The sequence below is a fragment of the Fragaria vesca genome, linkage group LG6 (genome assembly GCF_000184155.1).
Source record: "Fragaria vesca subsp. vesca linkage group LG6, FraVesHawaii_1.0, whole genome shotgun sequence".
NCBI classification, from domain to species: domain Eukaryota; kingdom Viridiplantae; phylum Streptophyta; class Magnoliopsida; order Rosales; family Rosaceae; genus Fragaria; species Fragaria vesca.
The window spans coordinates 36738132-36759455 of record NC_020496.1 but is presented as its reverse complement, the minus strand read 5'-3'; the positions used below and the strand labels follow the sequence as shown (position 1 = coordinate 36759455).

General features: G+C 39.2%; 4 protein-coding genes across 5 annotated transcripts; all 4 read left to right on the top strand.

Annotated features, from left to right (window-relative positions):
• The first annotated feature begins 1343 nt into the window (after positions 1–1343).
• LOC101308784 lies at positions 1344–3253 on the top strand. 2 transcript variants are annotated; one of them, XM_004304535.1, is made up of 6 exons: positions 1344–1468; positions 1574–1618; positions 1943–2011; positions 2175–2234; positions 2742–2855; positions 3025–3238. In XM_004304535.1, exons 1-6 carry the CDS (start codon positions 1412–1414, stop codon positions 3097–3099), a joined length of 420 nt encoding a protein of 139 aa, XP_004304583.1. In that variant the 5' UTR covers positions 1344–1411; the 3' UTR covers positions 3100–3238. The 2 variants fall into 2 exon arrangements, with proteins under 2 accessions (XP_004304583.1, XP_004304584.1); XM_004304536.1 differs by lacking the exon at positions 1574–1618 and having other exon boundaries at positions 1345–1468; positions 3025–3253.
• Positions 3254–5758: 2505 nt separating this feature from the next.
• Positions 5759–9272, top strand: LOC101313341. The gene is made up of 7 exons (XM_004306280.1): positions 5759–5815; positions 5915–5959; positions 6163–7005; positions 7197–7434; positions 7521–7572; positions 8211–8396; positions 8555–9272. Exons 1-7 carry the CDS (start codon positions 5759–5761, stop codon positions 8640–8642), a joined length of 1509 nt encoding a protein of 502 aa, XP_004306328.1. The 3' UTR covers positions 8643–9272.
• Positions 9273–17248: 7976 nt separating this feature from the next.
• On the top strand, positions 17249–18279 carry LOC101308199. Its single transcript, XM_004304534.1, has 4 exons — positions 17249–17337; positions 17421–17462; positions 17565–17907; positions 17995–18279. Exons 1-4 carry the CDS (start codon positions 17281–17283, stop codon positions 18174–18176), a joined length of 624 nt encoding a protein of 207 aa, XP_004304582.1. The 5' UTR covers positions 17249–17280; the 3' UTR covers positions 18177–18279.
• A 642-nt stretch (positions 18280–18921) lies between these two features.
• LOC101313048 (GPI ethanolamine phosphate transferase 1-like) lies at positions 18922–21319 on the top strand (the record flags this gene model as incomplete). Its single annotated transcript, XM_004306279.1, has 8 exons — positions 18922–19159; positions 19234–19425; positions 19505–19660; positions 19904–20197; positions 20368–20597; positions 20688–20762; positions 21053–21119; positions 21264–21319. Coding segments are annotated over exons 1-8 (1308 nt in total), but the record flags the coding sequence as incomplete, so codon positions are not given.
• Between the last annotated feature and the right edge of the window lie 5 nt (positions 21320–21324).

Sequence of the window (21324 nt, the reverse complement as noted above, 5' to 3'; positions counted from 1 at the left end):
CTTGGGTCTAAAGTGGGTCCACATATTATTGAATGGGGTACTGGCTTTGCTTTTCCTCTTTTATGGTCAAATTTATGAGAAATTCTTATATGCACGATGTGTAAATACACGGTGCAATCTTAATCGTTTATAACAATTCATATGTTTGACCATCCATGTTTCTATATTATGTCACATCGTATACTGAAGATACTCTGCAAATTTATAGCATTTCCAATTTGTGATTTATGAAGTTTCCTCTTTGCACATTCTTTTTTGCAATCCTTAATTTTTTTTTGTTTAGTATAGAAACTTGATTTTTTTTTTAATCTTTTTATCTTTATGTTTTGAAAGGTTTTTTCCTGTGTTTTTATTTTTCATTACTAATACCGTCTTCTAAGAAATGTTAATAAACAATTTGCTTCAATTTTAACAAATATGTAGTGTGGTAACATTTTCATGTCTACATTCACTTTCAAAAATGAATATGAGATGAAATGTCTTTAGTAAGATATTTCTCAAAACGTGGAAATAAAAATGAAAATGTTTTAAAGTATTACATAGAAAAACTAAAAGCAACAATATGACGTTTTCATTCTCATGCTTTTTAAAGTCTGGGAAATGTTTTTCACCATAAACTAGTAAACTATTGTATACATTTTCAAATTTGAAAAGTAAAAATTTAATTTTCATTTTTTTAAAATTCATTTTTGAAAATTCATTTTCAAGTAGTCAATGTTAACTTTCTAAATCCATTCTTGCATATGAGTGTCTGTTTTAGGGATGTGAAAAATATACACTCCCCAAATTGTAATAAATACTCTCACTTTCTATTTTTAGTTATCATTTTAATAAAAAGACAAAAGTTTAAGTCACTAAGGACTTTAAGTTACGAAAAATAGAAAGTGAGGGTGTGGATTACAATTTGAAGAGTGTGGATTTTACTTTCCATATTTTAAGCAGCGCATTGGATTATAGGTTGGCTTCCTTTTCTTTGATCTCATAACTCATAAGTGAATTACCGTTCTCCTCTCCTTTTCTCAATGGAGCATGCGACTTGAGGAATTTGTTCTCCTTAAATAGCATGGAAGTTGAAGATGCAAGTTTTCTTTTTGACAAATTCGAGCATTGTCGTTTGATGCCTTTCAATTTGGGGTCATACGCTAATTACGTAATAAAGCTTGTGAATAAATATTCTTTTTGGTAACTCCATTTATGCTAATTTTGACTCTAGGGCTCAATGCACGTCATGTGGTATTCACATGTATGTATACGAATATACGAAACAGAACTAGTGGTATGGATTTTGCAAGGAAATACCTAATTTCGACACTATTTATAACTCATGATTTTGGTTCTGTTGTAGATACAGTCATCTGCTGTTTGAATCCTCATTGTTGAGCTTCGTAGTTACGCAGTACAGAGTACAAAAATGGCTATTAGAACTCTGCTATTTCGGTTTATCGTTGTTCTCTTAGGTACTACAGTGGTAAGTATTGATTTATACGAGCTCCACATCTCATGCATACTCATTATTCACTTTCATATATCCAGTAGTAGTAGTACTTCGATCGATGACATACTTATTTTGTAGGTTTCAGCATATGAGTTAAACGAAGAAAAGCTTAAGGGGCTGAAGGTACATTTTCATATATAAGGATCTGCATCGACATACACATACATATACATAGTTACATACATATTCAGTCTTTCTTGGCTAAGACATCGGTAAATATATACATTATTTGGCTGAAAATTTACATAGATAGTATACTAAGATACTTGCAAACTGCACAATTGAGATAAAAAAATATAATCGATAAATGAGTTTATTAAAGAAATTTACACCATACGTCCATAGTTAAAATAAGGAGAGATCCTTCCATGAGAAATGAGTCTATTGGAAAAATCTGCACCATAGTATTATATATACATGTATAATTTTATCTGTGTGTGATTTCAGACACCTTTTCAACAAACTCCACCGCTTCAGATTCCACCACTTCAAATGCCTGAAATTGGAAATTCATTTGTAAGTACACCATTAGTGTGCACATATTTATTAAATTGTTGATTAATATTATAATATTGATCGTAAGGTGGTAGAGCCGCACCTGAATGTTATAGATCGTTATGATAATAATAATTATTATTATTATATATATATATAACTTTATCTATGTGTGTGGTTTCAGACACCAGTTCATGAAGGCGAATTCACTCCACCATTTCCTGATATTGGAAATAATTACATGGTAAGAGCTTCTTTAGCATGTTTAGTTTTTTTTTGTCAATTTTAGCAGTTACAAGACACCTATTTTAGCAGGTAAAAGTGCATATTCATTACAATATTTAGCTATCTCGATATAGAGAGGGAGATATGTTTCTCTATATAATGTAAAAGCTTTATTTCAAACAATTTCATGTAATTTATATTAACAACACATAAATTTACCTATAATATATGGATAATTTTCAAATTTCATGCCCACTTAGGTCGTATGTTGACAGGTAGGTTCTCTCGATAATGCGGTAGATAAAAAGATCATAAAAATCAAAATATATTGTTTCAATATCAATAGTTTTCGGTTACCATTAATTCGTGCATTATTACATATATAGTATATGATATGTTCATAGATCGAGTTTAACGGAACAGCATGAAAAGGGTTGTTTGCATTACTCATTAGATGATGGTGGCTTTGTTATATACAAACATTCGGTGAACTTGGAGTTCACTGATATCATATCATTCTTTGTAGAATCACGGTGAGGGGAATCCACATTTCCATGATTGGCATGAAACATCGGATGATGGTGGGTCGTATGTTGAGAATGGGTACGGGAGGAAGGTCGGGTACCACTCAAATCATGAGGTATCTTAAACTGATTCACTAATCAATGAGCTTATTAAACTCTTATTTGATATGGTTTTATTGTAATGTTTACAGTGGCTAAATTCATTTTTGATGGTAGAATACTATAGTTAGATGTTGATGGAATCAAATTTGGTTTTGGATATTTCATACTACATTTTGCTTTCAGGGAAGTATCAGCGAAGGCAACAATGATAATAATGAGGACTTCTCCGATATATCTCATGACGAGCCATTATCTTAACTTAAGTCTCCACAAATAATAATAGTGTCGCACATGATTGTAATAATAAGCTTGACAATAATTAAGTTAGATCAAATTATTCTCTCATGAAATGTAATCTCAATATTTTTTTTCGATTAATATAATATAATAGACTTAAGTTTTTTTTCTTTAATAAAGGACTTGTGCTGCTGCCCTCAAGTCTTCATTAATGAAACTGTCGAATACAATTTTGGAGGGGGGGGGGGGGTGGGGGGGGGGTGGGTGGTGTAATCTAAACCTCTAATTACACTCTTTTCTACAAAGTACATAAATTCTAAGAATCACATGCTAGCAAAGAGCAGATGGCGACTCTATTTTTTTTATCACAACTATGACATGATGGAAATAACACTAGATAGGTAACGCGATTACATATCTTAATGTCTAGTAATGCAGTTTTTCTATTTACCAACATAAAATATATTTAATGACTTGTGATCGAAAATATATAGGCAAACAGAAATGTAACTAGTTATGAACTTATGATTGGTTAAAAAACATTTGCCTTTGGTTTCGAGACTCCCTTGAAAATGTGAATAGAACAACTGAATCAAGACAGAAAGCTCTTTAAAGGGAGTCTGGAAACAACCACAATTATGATTGGGTAGCAAAAACCATTATGTTGTTGAAACTACTACAATGCAACTCAATCACCTGCTTGCCTCACCTTACACATCCCAAATGAAACATCTAAAACTACTTGGAGTGCCATATCCTCATCTACATCAAATCAAATCAAATGTGCTAGCTACCTCACATGATTCATTATTGTAACGACACTGTTCACATAAGCAATGCCACAAAAGGAATAAGATTTGGATACATTTGGAGAGGATGAAAGATATTTTGGAACACACTGAATCAGAAGATATTTGACGTTTTTGGTAATGAGATTATAACAGACAATGGATCTGTTGTGTCCAACCGTGAAAATTTCGTTGCTAATGCAAATATCGGTTGAGACCATCTACGTTTATACTGCTCCTCGTCAAAACTCAAGTATTTTGTCCAAGCACCTTTGGCACCTTTGGCCATCTACGTACATGTATCAGTTTTGAGCGCTTCTGCAAAATGCAATAGAACAAGATACCCATTCCACACTGTAAGATTCAATTAGAGGTCACAACAGCCAGATCCAGTATTACCTGATTATTTTTGATGAATTTTTTTTTTAATTTTTTGGCCTGTTTATTTTTTGCTTGTTTTGTGTAAATAATATATTAATCTCAGGTTAATGCTTCCCGATATTACCCTCTCAACTCAACTGTTGAGTAACAATTTACAGTATACCTAATCACAATCAGTTTTTTAATGAAATCTCAGTTGACATGGTCGTATCCTTGTTGATGAAGATAAAATAAATTTCATGTTATTTAAGAACAAAATTATATTATGTTGCGAATATGAAGCCATTTGCATATAACTGTAAGCGCACATACATACTGACTGACCGACGGTGAACTATGCAGCAGGAGCCAAGGTTTTTATATACAACTTATTTATGTGGGATGAATATGGTGTGAGGATACCGACTACTGGCTAGTAGTGTGATATCTTTGCTGCGTTATATATCAAAGACATGAAGCTGTTAAAGCTTTTTTTTTTTTTTTTATTAAAGAAAAAACTTAAATTAAATAAAAGTGCCTCGACAACACCCATAGCTTACAGAATCAAACGTAAGAGCAAATAAGGCTTATGGGAGAACACACTCCACCCAAAACCTACTACTCTCAACTCTATGCCCTAGATTTGCCAAGGCATTAGCCACAAAATTAGCCTCCCTAAAACCATGTTTGAACCTAATGAACTCAAAGTTACTCTTAGCTAAAGTTGCTCTTAGCTAACTAAACGTTTTATAATTAAGAACAGAAGTTGAAGGTCTCTTGTGTTTGCCAATGGAGGTGCTTATTGGTTTTGAAATTGGTGGTGATGAGAGGGTACCACGCACCAATTACTCATTAGAGACGCATTTGAACCGTACAGAGATTCCAAGAGACTTTGGAGACGGAGTTGATATAGGGATTTGTTGCAATGGTCATCTTGCTCAATATTTATGCCAGACTTCATACGTTTTGCTAGCTCTCAATTAAGTGTCATTCTACAACAAAATCAATCGAAAACGAACTTTAAAGTAAACCAGTTTACAAGAAGAAGGAGAAACCAAAGTTTAGTGGTGCGCAAACATACCAAAATAAACACAAATGAACTAGTTAAGTGAACTACTCCCTCTCATCCTTTTCTTTTCAATCTACCCGAGGATGGGCCTTTTGAGATTTGCTCTACTTAAACAAAACTGAATTTAAACTTGCAAGTCTTCTTTTCAACCAATTTCGAGCATTGTCGTTTGATGTTTTTCAATTCTAGATCCTATACTAATTACTTGAAAACACACCTGCAAATGCCTTTTCTTTCTGTGAGTTCTATTTAAGCTAATTTTGACTATGGGATTCAATGCATGCCATGTGATATCCACATGCATCTATTTGACTACAGGAACATAACCACTAGTAGTGCTTATGCGAAGGTATTTACCTAAGTTCGACACTATTTATACCAAGTTCCATTTTGTTCTTCTGCAAATACAATTATATGCTACCGCATGCTCGTTTTCTAGCTTTAGCTGGGCTAGAGTACGACAATGGTTTTCAAAACTCTGCTCTTCCTCTTCTTCGCCATTATGTTAGTTACTACAAAGGTAAATTACTTACATGCGTGTGTATGGAAATACGTTCACTTTCTCCTTAGTACTTTCGCCATATTTTCTGTAATTTTCGATGTTATCTTGTCTTTGTAGGTTATAGCTGATGAGTCTGAGAACGATAAGGCCAAGAAGCTTGAGGTAAGCAAAGAAGCCAAAGACGCCCCCGCACCCGCACCACACACAGCTCATTTAGTGAAGGATCGTTACAGTTGATCGTCTTAAGTGATATTTTGGATCACATATTCATATCTTAACTGTTCAATATTTAAGTTTATATGAGAACGTATCACTTTTATAAATTTTCAACCAATTAGTTTGTTTTCATTAATATCATTGTATAGGTTTACGATGAGGAGAAAATTCATATGAATATCATGCCAAGTGAGATCCACCTGACCTCGAAGAAGGGCTCCAAACCACCAAAGAAGAAACCGCCCTCCAAGCCTACGCCATCTAAGTCTCCATCACCTAAGTCTCCATCGCCATCGCCACCCAAGTCTCCACCGCCATCGCCACTCAAGTCGCCACCGCCATCGCCATCCAAGTCGCCGCCGCCAAATTCCCCACCTTCCAAATCACCACCACCATCGCCCTCGAAGTCGCCGCCACCGAATTTCCCGCCTCCCAAGTCACCGCCGCCGAATACCCCGCCTCCAAAGTCACCGCCGCCGCCGAATGCACCGCCACCTAACGCCCTTCCGCCCAAGTCGCCGCCCCCGAACGCACCGCCACCTAAGTCGCCACCCCCGAACACGCCTCCACCCAAGTCGCCGCCCCCGAACGCGCCTCCACCTAAGTCACCGCCCCCGAACACGCCGCCACCTAAGTCGCTGCCCCCGAACACGCCGCCACCTAAGTCGCTGCCCCCAAATACTCCGCCACCCAAGTCCCCGCCGCCAAATACTCCACCACGCAAGTCACCACCGCTGAATGCTCCATGGTCTTCATCTCAGTCACCAGACGCTCCGTCGCGCAATTCTCCACCGTCAAATGCGCCGAATGCTTCCAAGTCTTCATCTCCACCGCCGAATGCTCCCAGTTCTTCACCTCCACCGCCAAATGCTCTGTCGAATTCTCCACCACCGGATGCTCCTTCGTTTGGGTCCTCGTCGCCCAATTCTCCTCCACCAGATGATCCAATGCTTGGGCCACCGTCACTAGATTCTCCTCCGCCACCGGACGTGGTACGAAAATACGTATTATTAACTTTACTCTTTGCCATTAATTTTTTTGGCTTTATTCTTTCCTAATCAACTCTCAATAACAATCAATCTTGAGCACTAGCATAGTAACAATTTTATTCTCCATCATATAGCGGCTTATTTTTATAAATGTTATTTTTTCTGATCATGACTTATGTTTAACCCTCTTTCAGACACCATCCTCACCTGATGACTTCCCACCACCAGATACTGACACACCAGATCCTGACGCACCAGAAACCCCATCTTCAGAAGAGCCACCACCACGGGAGGAGCCCGGCAATAATAATCCACCTCCAGACGTGACCTTACCGACTCCAACCACTCCAACAATCTATAATCCTGGTGTCCAGCCATGGCCACCCAACTTTGGACCACCACCAACTCAATACGATTTCCCTGATACAAATTGTAATAAACATATCCTTCTCATGGGTTTTTATATGAAGAGGCATTATTTCATTTGCTAATATTCAATTAACGGGGCATATATGCAGATTGCAGTAGGACGTGCAATCAGAGATGTTTGATTCGTCGAAATCAAAAATGGTGCTTGGGTTTGTGCATGAACAAGTGTTGTGCCAGCCACTATTGTGTTCCACCACCCGGTAATGGCGGACGAAGGATTGTTCTTTAGTGGGGGTAATTTCATCATAGTAGTACATCAAGCTATGTGGACAAATTAGTTAAAACTCCACATAGAATTGTATCAATTTAGTCTTAAAACATTCAAAAAATCAAAATCAAGTGAGGGCTGTAGTGTGTGTCCATCAGTGCCAGTAGAACCTTAATTATGACGGCGACATAGAACAAACATATATATCTCCAGCTCTGATTAATTGTTCTTCAAATAAAATAGCTTAATTAGCTGCGTCTTTTAAACTCGATATATTTCAGATGTATTTCATCAACCTGAACAATCATATATTAATTAAAGACAATATTCTTCGAGCTCAATTACATTGGCTGAAATGTAGGGTTGGGCATAAAACCCGAACCTAAAAAAAACCGGTCCGGGTTTTTTTTACGGTCCTAGCTCTTTATTTTGTCGGTCCAGTCCAGGCCCAATAACTGTTGATTCGGTCCCGGTCCAAGAAATATAGAAAACGTCAAGGCCCAAAAGCCCGACCTATACCTGTCTCATACAATTATTGAATAATTAAAGTGATCTTACGTTAATAACATAGGCTCAGCCACACAGAATCACAATCCTTAAGACTAAAAAACTCTGCGTCTTTGCATTTCTACACCGTCGCTTCTACCTCTGCCTCTCTACGTCGTCTCATCTGTCTTGCCTGTACCTCTGCCCCTCTAGTGTACGCGTCACCATCATCCGCCTCCGACCACAATCATCAAGCCGCCCACCGCCTCGGGTACGATTTCGAATCTCTCATTCCCTCTCCGCTTTAGTTTTCTAAAACCCATCTCGACTTCCATCTCCTTGTTGTGTGAAGTTTGTGATCTTCGATATCTATTGTGCTTCCTGTTTTGTTAGTGTTTGAAAAAAATCTGGTTGAATTTTGATCATTAGAGTTGCGAGGAAGGAGAGGGAGAGTTGGCTGGATCTGAAGAAGGAACAGTTGACTAGATCTTTCAATCAGTTGAAGAAGGAGAGTTGACCGGATTTTTCAATCAGTTAGATCCTTGAAGATCGACTAGTTCACTAAGATGGTGAGCCTTTCAGTTTCTTTTTGGAGAGTGAGATCGACACTTGATGCACGTCCAGTCGCGCTTCATCGGAGCCAGATGTGACGAACGGGAAAAAAGCCCGAAAAACTAGCATGACATGCCCAGTTTCTGCTGGTTCGGGCTTTTAAAGGTCTTAGAAATTCTTACGGCTGAGACCGACCCGTCTGCACACTTGCCGGTCCGGGCTTGGGCCTTGATATTTGGGTGCCGGTTTGGGTAGGGAATGTACCACAACATTGATCTAACAACTTACGAAATTCTTGGGAAGATCTTCACTGAGGTCTTCAACATGGCCACGAGAGCGAAACCGAAGTGCGCCCCTTGTGTAGTAACAAATTTTTTGTCTTTCTATTGGAGGTTTGTAATATTACTAATAATGTGTAGTACTTACGCAGTGAAAGATATGCATTTGGATCAATTCATATGCATTTGGTAGTTTGGTCAACACTCCAGTCTCCAGGTCTTTCAATCAAATCGTTGGCAACGAATGATCTTATGAGATATCAGCGCTGATCTCCTGGTCAGCTATCAGCACCGTATGAGATATTTGTTCTGACTTTCTACACATGAGCACCCAGATCGACTTACTATAAACCCTGATTAGAGAGATACATACCCTTTTTTTTATAGTGTTTTGGGTATCCTAAAGGCTTCGTAGGCCCGAAATTTTATCTTTCAAGCATGTAAAATTATCTAACTATGCATTGTAGTATAGTGCTTGACCATTTTGACAGATTTGAGATTTGAACTTAATTAAGTTTGAGAGCACACCCGACTAGCAAGGACCATTAAGTCGCTTACAATGGTTAGAGATACTGGCCCTTGGCTACATTAATTAGGTTGTAATATATCTGTAAAATGTTTCCCTTTGCTTTCGTATCGGTTTTTATTATATTATGAAGATTCAAAACTTATAGTTTTATTCAAATATTATTATTATTATTTAATTAAAATTTCATGTCTTTTTAAAAAGTCGTGAAGAGTTATATAAATACTCAACTACTCATTAGACAAAAGAATTAACTTTAGAGAAAGTGTTGAGGTAATTTGTATTGCTCTCATTCTCTTACTCTTCATCTCTTAACTTTAGAGAAAGAGTTGAGAGATCTATAAACACTTGCCACCACATGTACCATTATTCGTGCAAGACGGGCTAGATCTTGTGTTAGACTACATGGGTTGTATTTTGAAGTTGTAAACGACCGTCATAAGATGCACGTAAAGAGACGACGTCCACGGCTTTAGGACAGCGATTACCTGCCTCCGAAGGAGAGAGGAGGAGGCATCAACAACCAACTTCACGTCTTCACCACTAGGACTTACCATCCCTTCAAACATGAATGGATGTTCTATTACTTCAAAATCCCCGCAAATGCCTTTTTTTTCTCTTTTTTAAAAATTTCTGTTTAGCTCCATTTAGCTAGTTTTGACTATAATGTTCAATGCACGCCGTGTGTTATTCAGTTGCATCTATATATAGAGAAATTATTATTTGTACCCGGAACACTGTCTGTTTTATGTTCGCCTTTAATTTCATTGGTCCACATGTTTTATCCTTATTTCTGATTGGTGTATTTAATTATTTTTTTTTCCACCCCGTGCTGGTCCCCACATGAATCTGAGTTATATAATTGACCGGATACAACACCTGACAGTGCCACGTGATGTTCCGGGTATAGAGAATAATTACTCCTATATATATATATATATGACTATAAAAACAAAAGGTATTGCTGAGAGAATGAACTCCCTATTTTCAGAGAAGGCGCGACTTATCTTCTTGACCATTTCGAGCATTGTCAGTTAGAAATGCCATTAGTTTCTGGGTACCTTGCTAATTACTTCAAAACGCTGCTAATTACTTCAAAACGCCTGCAAATGTCTTTCTTTCTCTTAGATCCATTCAAGCTAATTTTGACTCTGGGGTTCAATACTAGCCATGTGATTCCACATGCATGTATAAGACTATAGGAAACAGAACCACTGGTACTGCTAAGAGAATGAAGAACTATACCTAATTACAGACTCTATTTATGTACCACATCGGATTTTGGTTTTGCAGCAAATACGTACAGTCTTCTGCTATTTCATTTTGGTATTCGAATGCTGCGCCATTACACAATACACAGTACAGAAATGACCTTCAGAACTCTGCACTTTTTGTTGTTCGTTGCCATTCTCTTACTCAGTACAATAGTAAGTGATTTATGCGTCGTCTCTAGCATTGCTTTTATTACTCTCATCACCTTCTTATATTTAGTGATATTTGATGACATCCTTGGCCTTGTAGGTTTCAGCTGATGATATAGAGGAAGTAAAGGCCAATAATCCGCCTAAGGTACAGTTTCATATACATGAGGATCTTCATGCATACATATATATGACTTTTAATTAGAATTCTGGTAGTAAATATGTTTTGATCGAACATCTATAGGTTTGTGAAACAAGGCACCAAATCATGCGACATGCAGACTATACCCACTTCTTAATTAATAAAAGAAAACAAAAAAAAAACATGGTTATGTATAGAGATCACTGTATTGAGAGCTCTTTCCAATCGATTTTTTTAATGTTTTTATTGTTGTTGTGCTTATGGTCTTTATTATTAATTTCGATAATATTTTTATCTTTTTAACCTTTTATAATAAAAAAAAATCATACACTTTTTACATATATGTTAATGAGGTTTAAACTCATGATCTCAAAATTGTTGGTTAAACAATCTAACCAATTTCGATTAATTAAACGGGAGTTCATTGATATTATTCTTGCAGGTCAGCGGCGACGGGATATATACTGAGAGTCTGCAGAGGGGCCTTGGAGGGTTATTTAAAATAATGGGGAAATACCATAAGGTGAGTAGAACGATACTATTAAGTATTAACTAATGCACTAAATTGTTCAACTAAATTGTTCAACTAAATTGTTCTGGAGTTTAGATGGATATATCTTAAAAATACTAGAAACTAGATTGATGGAATTGTAAATTGTTCTTAACAGTCTATATACCACATTATACTCTCAGGGAAGTCATGGTGGTGATTCAATCATGGACGCTTTTTTTGGTAGCGGCGGCGACAATGATAACGACAGTCGGATGTCTGCGGCTGAAGCTAATCTCCGCAACAAATAGCTATGTTCGGTGACTCAAGTAGTAGTAACACCTTGAATTGTTACGCCGTCGCAAATTATTGTATTAATAAAAAATATCATGAAGCTCAATATTTTTACATATAAATATGTACAATTAAGTGACCTTAATTAGTTTCTCGTCCGAAGTTATCGATCAACAAGGCCACAACGGCCAGTTTGATTAATATTAAGATGGTCGACGTACATAAATACAGATCAGGAGGACGAGACAAGTAAAAGACCCAACACAGTTTCATGAGTAATTACAAGAACCATTAACGTACGTTGAAATCAAAATTCACATCAAAATTTGGTATTCAAATTTGGGGAAACTCTGAAACCACAGAGATTCATGAAAATGGTAAAAGATGGATTCGTTTTGAGGTTCTCCAGCTTATCGTGATGCATGGTTCATGATGGCGGTTCTCTAGTAAGCTAGCCATCGTCAAATCTTCCGACGAAACAGTCTCTCTAATTAAGAATATGAGGAGCGAGCCCATCAAATCATGCACAAACCTTTATAAACTGACAAAATATGATCTTATTTGTGTCGTCTTGGATTTACACAATCTCAACAAAAGAAGGAAAGAACTGAAACATAAGTTTCTATCTCGATGCCAAGCAATTAGCACATGTATCACAGTAGCAAGTTTCAACCAAAACTCTGCATGCATGCAGGCACTCTCTATCCTTGGAAGCTTCAATTTCATCTCAAGATACAACAACTCCAGTTGGAGCATCATCTATATAATATGCATGCAGCTGAGAAGAAACTTCATATCTATTGCAGAATTTACCAGTGCGATTTTTGCAGCAAATATTTTTCGAGTTTTCACAAGAGCTTTTATATAAATCTTAGGCCTTATGCCAAGAATCATTTTTCAATTGATATATATATATGAATTTTCATCAAATATTTTATATCGGAGTACGTAATGTCATTATATCTAATTGATATATCCAATTGAGGTTTCTCTTTTCGTCGAACTTGTCCGAAATGAATTTGGTCTCTGGTTTAATCGCTCCAATCCAACTGGATTGGAATATTTGCTAATTTCATTTCGTTTAAACCATAGACGAAATTGTGAAATCCAGCTAGACTGGAATATTATTGCGAAACCGTTATTTTTTTTTTTTTTTTTTTTTTTTTAACACCGAAACCACAGCGGCAACGACCACCGGTTGAACAGACACCGCCGAGATCGCTGCAGCAACAACAACCGGTGGCACAAAACCCACAAATTAAGAACACGAGGACAACAACAACAACGTACAACGATCAAATGTAACACAACAACCGCCACAAACACCCGTGGAAGTAGAATTCGAACCGGAGCCATTACTAGAGGAAGAACAACCACAACCGTAACAACCAATAGTCATGACCGGATTGAAATGACCCCCAATCGGAACAACAACCGAGCAGGGGTGGGGGATGAGGAGCTCACCCTGGTGTTTAGGTCCATTACCAATAGACGATGACGACGATGAGTTATGAACGCATAACCAAAACCCAGAGGATGAACCTAACGATAAACAAAAGTACGCACTACATACACCCAAATGCAGTTGGTTAGTATTTTGACTAGGGTTTGTGAGAGTCATGACATGCCATGTGAGCTCACATGCAAGACTAACATTTATGAAACAAAACCCACTTGTATTGCTCAAGGATTAACTAAACCATTATCATCAACGAACAGTTCATGCATGTGGAATGAAACTTACAATGGTCAGATAAACTTAGGAAGGTCGGAAATAGCTAGGCAAAGGCTCTAGGAATGGAGCTTATATATGCAAGGTAGCAAATTTGGAAACCATTACGTACAGTCTTTTTACCAGAAGATAGCAAAGTCGTGTTACGCGAAAGTTTTCATTCATCGTTATCGATAATGACCTAGTTATTATAAATACAAGGTTTCTTGATCGACCTGGTTTAATTTGATCTTGTTTCGTATTTCATACATATACACACAGAAAAAATTATGGCTTTCAAAACTGCGCTCCTGATAATTGTCATTAGTCTTTTGGTGACTTCAGCGGTTAGTGATCTACGTACAATATATCTATACTGATTCAATAACATTGATTTTCAAATTATTATATAATTATGCAGTGTTATTATTCGTTTTATATTTTCCCACGGCTAACTATCCAACTTCTTTGATTTGTAGGTTTCCGATGAGAGCTTTTGGCACAAAATAACTCATAGGCCGCTTGAGCAATTATTTTGGGATCTGGTAAATTCACTACCTTGTATGAAGTCATAGCATGCTGATGGAAGTTGATTATTGTTACGTGTTTCACGTGCAAGTTTGCAATAGATAGATCCAGATCTAATATTTGGAAGCTGGCCTATGTTTCTCGCAACTGGGTCAGAGTTTGATCTCACTGCGTTTTTGCTTTCCTAGCCGCCTCCTCCACCACCGAGTCCACCGCCACCGGCTCCACCGAAGTCACCCCCACCAGCTCCACCGAAGTCACCCCCACCAGCTCCACCGAAGTCACCACCACCAGCTCCGGCACCCCGAGCAAATGCACCAGCTCCGGCACCCCGAGGTAATGCACCAGCTCCGGCACCCCGAGGTAATGCACCAGCTCCGGCGCCCCGTAGTAATGCACCAGCTCCGGCACCCAAAAAGAATGCACCGGCTCCGGCATCTCCCCCGCCTCGAAAGGATTCACCTCGACCAAATAAGTCTCCGCCAAATGTTCCACCGTCTCAAGACAGCAACTTTCTTTCTCTCGTCTTGGTTGGCTCTCTTTCTGCTCTTGCCGGACTTGGCGCTGCTTTTGGTGAGGGCCTTACCGGTGTCACTGCTGAGGCCTTCGCAACTGCAGCTACAGGTGCCATCGCAAGCGCCGCAGCGTCCATCGTCGCCGAGTCGGCCGAGATTCTCTCAAACACCGGTAATAACAATAACCCGAGAAAACCCCCGTCACCCCCTTCGCGTCGATGCACGTGTCCGCCTACTGCACCATCTCAAAGGTCACCACCACCTGCGCCACCTATGAGGACACCACCATCTCCCCCACCTTCAAGAAAGTCACCACCACCACCTCCACCACCGCCTGCACCAGCTCCAGCACCTCAAGAAGATGATAACGATGTCATACCAGCTCCAGCACCTCAAGATGATGATAATGATGTGACACCAGCTCCCGCACCTTCATTAGTTTCCTCATATGATGCACCTCCACCACTGAAAAAGGCACCACATTTTCCACCACCTTCAAAGAACACATCGCCACTAAAAAAGACATCACCTCCTCCACCACCTTCAAAAATCGCACTACCACCGAAAAAGGTTCCACCACCTTCAAAAAAGCCACCACCATTGGAAAAGGCACCGCCACCTCCACCACCTTCAAGAAATACATTAGTACCAAAGAGGCCACCACCATCTTCAAGAGATACACTAGTACCAAAAAGGCCACCACCACCTCCACCACCTTCAAGAAACGCACTACTACCAAAAAGGCCACCACCATCATATTATGTGTATGCACCCGCTCTTGATGGCAGATTCGGATCCAGATATAGACCTGGATGGTCCGACTTTGACAGCGGACCATTTGGATCCAGATATAGACCTGGATGGTCCGACGTTGACAGCGGACCATTTGGATCCAGATATAGACCTGGATGGTCGACGTTGACAGCGGACCATTTGGATCCAGATATAGACCTGGATTGTCTGATTTTGACAACGGGACGTCCAGATCTATATATATGATATCTCTTGTAGAATTATTGCCCAATACGGGTCGGTGCAAGTGTCGTTCCGGTGGGAACCAGCCTACATCTGCGGGTAGGACCTCCCCTACTCCACCATCTCCAACCAAACCCTCGCCATCCGCTGGAGGCCGACGGTCACCACCTTGGCGACGGGCACCACCACCACCACCACCACCAGAGGTTGGTGAGGCACCAGCTCCTTCACCTGAAAATGAAGAGGAGGATCCACTTGGTAAGTAAACATAGGGTTTAGGGTTTAGTGTTTACAAAATATCGATCGAGATGCTATTTCATTTGCTAATTCAGTTGCTGGGGCATGCAGATTGCAAAGCGGAGTGTGATCGGAGGTGTGTGTTTCATCCATTCAAGGAACTGTGTACGAACACATGCCTACTATGCTGTGACGAATGCGATTGTGTTCCACCTGGAACTGCTGATCTTGATAATAAAGAAACATGCGGCCCCTGCTACACTCGGCAACACCAACTCAAACAACGGATCGAGGACTGGGATCCCTTCTCCCTTCAACCCAGACAAACATACGTGTACCAATGCCCTTGATATGAACTTATGAAAATAAAATAATATTATTAATTATAATATTATGAGAGACATTTTTTTCATCCATATATGTCTCTCTTTGATTACCACACAAGTTATCTTGGTAATTAATCAAATCAAATTATGATTTAAACGAACGCTTCATTTTGGACATATTTTGTTCAGTTGATTCATTTAATCTAATTTGGTACACAAATGATCTTCAAATTGGATAAAACTTTGCAGGAATGATCTACACACCATGTTCTAGACACTCAACAGTGGAGACGTGAAAATGTGACCTAAAAGTGAGCGAAATGAAGAGTACCACACTTTAATTTCAAAACGATGTCCCACTCTAGAAGGAAACTCTGTGTGTGTATATATATGTATATATATATATATATATATTTGTATGTTTGTGATATATGTTCCAGTTATGTTTATTCGACCCAAAAATTGTTGTTGAATAGTTGTTGTGTGCATGCAGTCCAGCTTTAAGCTTGGATGAGGGTGGGACTTGCTTCATATACCGTCTGCTTTCGAGGAGCTAATATCGCCTAATCTTTTATTATTTAAAAAAAAAACTTTAAGCTTGCATGTCCTTCGAAAGTTCGAATGTTGAACTATAGGATGGCCTTGCTTTTGGAGTATTGTTGAGTATGTAATTACGTGTGATCTTTCTATCTCAATCTGTTTCTTTCTTCGATCTTCTTCTTTTAGATTGGGGAAAAACAAGATCCTATGCATAAAAAAAGGAAAAAAAAAAAAGGCAGGAAGGTCAAATAAGCAAGCTAGCTAGCAATTGCTATATAAATATGTGAAAGTTTGATGAAATTTAGTTAAGCATGGCGGACCATTCTGGTACTAATTGACACATACTGTACGTACATACTCTTAGAAGAATTGCGTGTAAATGTTTCGTATAGCTTAGTGCATACATATTTGGAGCAAGAATTAAGGATATATCGACGAACCCTAAAGTCAGATTTTGGACAGCAAGCCATGACTTATGTCTCACAATTCTTGAATCATGAATCATCAGCTGGCATGGGGATTATCTTTACCGGATTCTTATCTACTCCTTCCTTTCAAGTTTTCAATTCACTATGCGTAAGGCTTACCTGCACATATTCTCCTTGTCGATCTTCTCGGTAATGGCTTTCAAAGCTATGCTCATTCTCTGTGCCTCTCTTCTCCTTATAACAACTCGGGTATTAATCTTTCGTTATATTCATTCTTCCTTTTATGATATTTGTTCAAGTCGTTTGATATATGTCGTCGATCATTTTCGTAGGTCTCATCCTATGATGAACATGAGCAAGTCGAGAAGAAGCTGGTAGGCATACACTAAAATTTCCCCCTACTCACACGCTTATTTTCACCTATTCAATATGTTTGGATCAATATCCTTTGCTGTACATGTGTTGCGATCGAACAGGATCAAAGTGAACGCCGAAGTGTATTTAGTATGCCGCTATATCGGCGCATACCACCTGAACCGTCACCGGCACCGCTAAATCAGCCCGTTACTCCTCTACCAACTGGTTCGCCGTCGCCAGTCACGTGTACACAAGCAACACCACCCGTCAGTCGCCAGTACTATCAAAGTTTATTCAGCATGTCGCTATATCCGAACATTCATGATGAGCCTGAACCATCATCGTCACCGCTCAGCCAGACCATTACTACTCCACCAGGGTCGCCGTTGCCAGTCACATGTGCACGAGCAACGCCGCCAGCAAAGTCGACACCGCCCACTCCCATTGTGAAAACTAGCCGAGGTACGTACGAATCAAAATACCTAGCCTTCTCTACTTTTATAGGTACAATTATTTTTGTTCTTCCAACTTGGTATAAATTTGTTGCAGATTGTGTGCCGTTGTGTGGAGCGAGGTGCAAAGTAGAAACAAATAAGAAGATATGGAGGAGAATGTGCATGAAGTGTTGTGACCTGTGCAAATGTGTTCCGCCGGGACATTGTGGCACCAACATGGATAAGTGCGGCAAGTGCTACATTGATATGGAAGATCACGGCCATAAGTGTCCTTGATTATCAATTAACTAAGTATTTCTCATCACTACTTATTAATTAAGGCTATGTTGTCGATTGGTCATTAATAAAAGTATACATATGAGACTTGAGATTGTGTATGAAATGATCAATTTGTATCTTGTTATGCGACTAAGAGTCCACTAATTGTTGCCAAGTCATTCAACTAAGAGTTCCGGCCAGTACTGTATTTGTATTTCCAATTACAGTTTCCAGATTTAGTCCTTCATTTTCTTACTTCAACACTCCAAAATTATTCAAAAAAGCAGTCTTGTTCACTTGGTTACTAGCTGACGATGCGAATTAAACAGTTGTCATTAAATAATGCTCATTTAAATCAAACAGTTACATCCAAATTGACTGGAACCGTTGCATTTAAATGAGCCTAAATCTAATGACGTATGCAAATCCTATGATACAAATATCATGTCCTCTGACACTCAAATTTAGTATAATAGATTGAGATCTATTGAGTTCATAATGGTAAAGGTAAAAACTAGAATAAGAAGCCAGTTTCTCTCCCCATATGTAGGAGTAAAGCCCTTCTTCAATCACAACTTTCCTTCCTAAATTTCCTATCTTGACTAAGCAAAAACCTCTCACTAATTCCTCCTGATCAGATCTCAGGCCTTGACCCTTCCTAAAACACAACCCGACCCGGCCCACCCCTTCCTTCCTCTTCTGAACAGAAAAAAAGAGCGCAAAAGAGTAGCTCCTCTACGGCCAAAGCCAAGAGCAACAAGAAATGGGAGGGAGAGCGGCAGAAGAGAGCAGCAGCAGAAGCCGCAAGGTAGTGAACTTAAGCGTCAGAAGAAAACGGCTCAAGACGAAGGAGAAATGGCTCGTCGTCGTCGGCGTCGCTCTTCACGCCGTGTATATGCTCAGCATCTTCGACATCTACTTCAAATCCCCCATCGTCCACGGCATGGATCTCGTCTCCCCTCGCTTCGCCGCCCCGGCCAAACGCCTCGTCTTGCTCGTCGGTACGTCGTCGTTTCACTTCTTCTATAGTAGTAGTGGATTCTTGATCGGAATTTTGAACTGTGATTTGATTTAGCCGACGGTCTCCGAGCGGACAAGTTTTTCGAGTCCGACGCCGCCGGCAAGTTCAGAGCGCCGTTTCTGAGGAGCGTGATCAAGGAGCGAGGCCGGTGGGGAGTCTCGCATGCTCGGCCGCCGACGGAGTCGAGGCCGGGACACGTGGCGATCATCGCCGGGTTCTATGAGGATCCGAGTGCTGTGACGAAAGGTATGACCTGGATTTTAGGTCAGGTTTGTTGTTGGAGATGGCAATGCGGTTTTGATATGATGTAGGATTGGTTTTGCAGGGTGGAAAGCTAACCCTGTTGAATTTGATTCGGTGTTTAACCGGAGCCGGCATACATTTTCGTATGGCAGTCCGGATATAGTTCCGATTTTCTGTGCTCAGTTGCCTCATGCTACTTGGAATAGTTATTCTCCTGATTTTGAAGACTTTGCTACTGGTTTGGTTTCGTACCTTGAGCTCATTGTGTTACTTTTCGAGCTATTTGCTATTTGCATTTGCAATTCAGTTCACTTAATAGTGTAGTTTACATTTTTGTTAATTACTGATCATTCGGTCTTCGAACAGTAGAAATGTTTAAAGGGAATACTAAAATGAAGATATAGGTGTGATAGGAAGTGTTGGAATGATAGGAGGTTCTTGTTTCATACAGTTATTTATTAATTTAGATGTGTTAATGCAGATGCCTCCTTTCTGGACGAGTGGTCGTTTGATCAGTTTCAGGGCCTAATGAATAGGTCCAAAGAAGACCCAAAGTTGAAGGAGTTACTTTTACAGGATAATCTTGTAGTCTTTTTGCACCTGCTTGGTTGTGATTCGAATGGTCATGCACATCGGCCCTTTTCGTCCATCTATCTCAATAATGTCGCGGTTGTCGACAGTATAGCTGAAAGGGTTTATAATCTTCTTGAAGATTACTACAGGGACAATCGTACAGCATACATATTTACTGCTGATCATGGAATGCATGATAAAGGTTGAAACTTTAGCTTGAGTATTCTATTGCTTCATTGTTCTCCCCAACGTATTATTACTGTTGTTTTGATTCTGTATTAGCTATAACTTCTCTATCCCCAGAAAAGAAATCTTCTTTGTGCTGATTTTCCCCCTCATAACGATTCTCATGTGTTATAATTTTGTGCATAGGTAGCCATGGAGATGGACATCCTACAAACACTGATACTCCCCTTGTTGTTTGGGGAGCAGGTGTTAAACACCCAAAGCCTATTTCCAGCAGCAGCCATGGAGATGGACATTCTGATTGTGGTACTCGTTTTGTTGACGACCATATGCATGACACGCCAACGCCTAAAGAATGGGGCCTTCATGGCATTGAAAGGGTGGATGTCAATCAAGCTGATATCACACCTCTCATGGTATTAGAATTTATGTCCCTGATGTCATTTGTCCGTTTGAACTAACCTCAAGTTTTCTCACTCTTATCTGCTGATTTACTTTTCTGGCAGTCAACCCTTCTTGGATTGCCAGGTCCTGTAAACTCAGTTGGAAGTTTACCCCTTGATTACATAGACATGAATAAGGTTAGTCAATCTATTGAAAGGACTTTTTCTATTTGTTGTAAAAGGGTTAAAAGTATTATCTCTTGTATCTTTCCCAACATTATTCTTGTATCTTTGATCAAGAATGAAAAAAATCAGTAAAAGTACATATCTTCAATTCCATTGTCCCACTGGTAGAGTAGTGTCCTGCTCTCTTTTTTCCCGTTCTTCCTGTGATTTGGGATATGTTGTGTTGATTAGATATACTTGTCCAACTAGATTATAATTGGGTAGCATACTGATAGATCATTATTAATTTTGTCTTGATCCAGACAGATGAAGTTGAAGCTGTTCTAGCCAATACAAAGCAAGTTCTCAACCAGTTTGTTCGGAAATCACGTATCCTTTTTTATATCTTTATTTAGATAACTCATGCGGATTGTAACAAGGCCTTGTTTACCGTAGCTGATGCTACTGGGGATCTTTGAAAGGAGAGGAGGTGGTACTGAATTTTATTGATGTTGATTTTCTTGACAAACTTAGATACCAAGGAGGCAACCTCATTATTTTTCAAGCCTTTTAAACCACTGGCCCATTATTCATC

Coding starts and splice junctions, on each gene's coding strand:
- LOC101308199 (XM_004304534.1), top strand. CDS start 17,281: ATGGCTTTCAAAGCTATGCTCATTCTCTGTGCCTCTCTTCTCCTTATA. Junction 17,338..17,420: donor TTCTCCTTATAACAACTCGG/GTATTAATCTTT, acceptor TCATTTTCGTAG/GTCTCATCCTATGATGAACA. Junction 17,463..17,564: donor AGCAAGTCGAGAAGAAGCTG/GTAGGCATACAC, acceptor GCGATCGAACAG/GATCAAAGTGAACGCCGAAG.
- LOC101313341 (XM_004306280.1), top strand. CDS start 5,759: ATGGTTTTCAAAACTCTGCTCTTCCTCTTCTTCGCCATTATGTTAGTT. Junction 7,006..7,196: donor CTCCTCCGCCACCGGACGTG/GTACGAAAATAC, acceptor ACCCTCTTTCAG/ACACCATCCTCACCTGATGA. Junction 7,573..8,210: donor ATTCGTCGAAATCAAAAATG/GTGCTTGGGTTT, acceptor TTAATAACATAG/GCTCAGCCACACAGAATCAC.
- LOC101308784 (XM_004304535.1), top strand. CDS start 1,412: ATGGCTATTAGAACTCTGCTATTTCGGTTTATCGTTGTTCTCTTAGGT. Junction 2,012..2,174: donor CTGAAATTGGAAATTCATTT/GTAAGTACACCA, acceptor GTGTGGTTTCAG/ACACCAGTTCATGAAGGCGA. Junction 2,856..3,024: donor GGTACCACTCAAATCATGAG/GTATCTTAAACT, acceptor TTTTGCTTTCAG/GGAAGTATCAGCGAAGGCAA.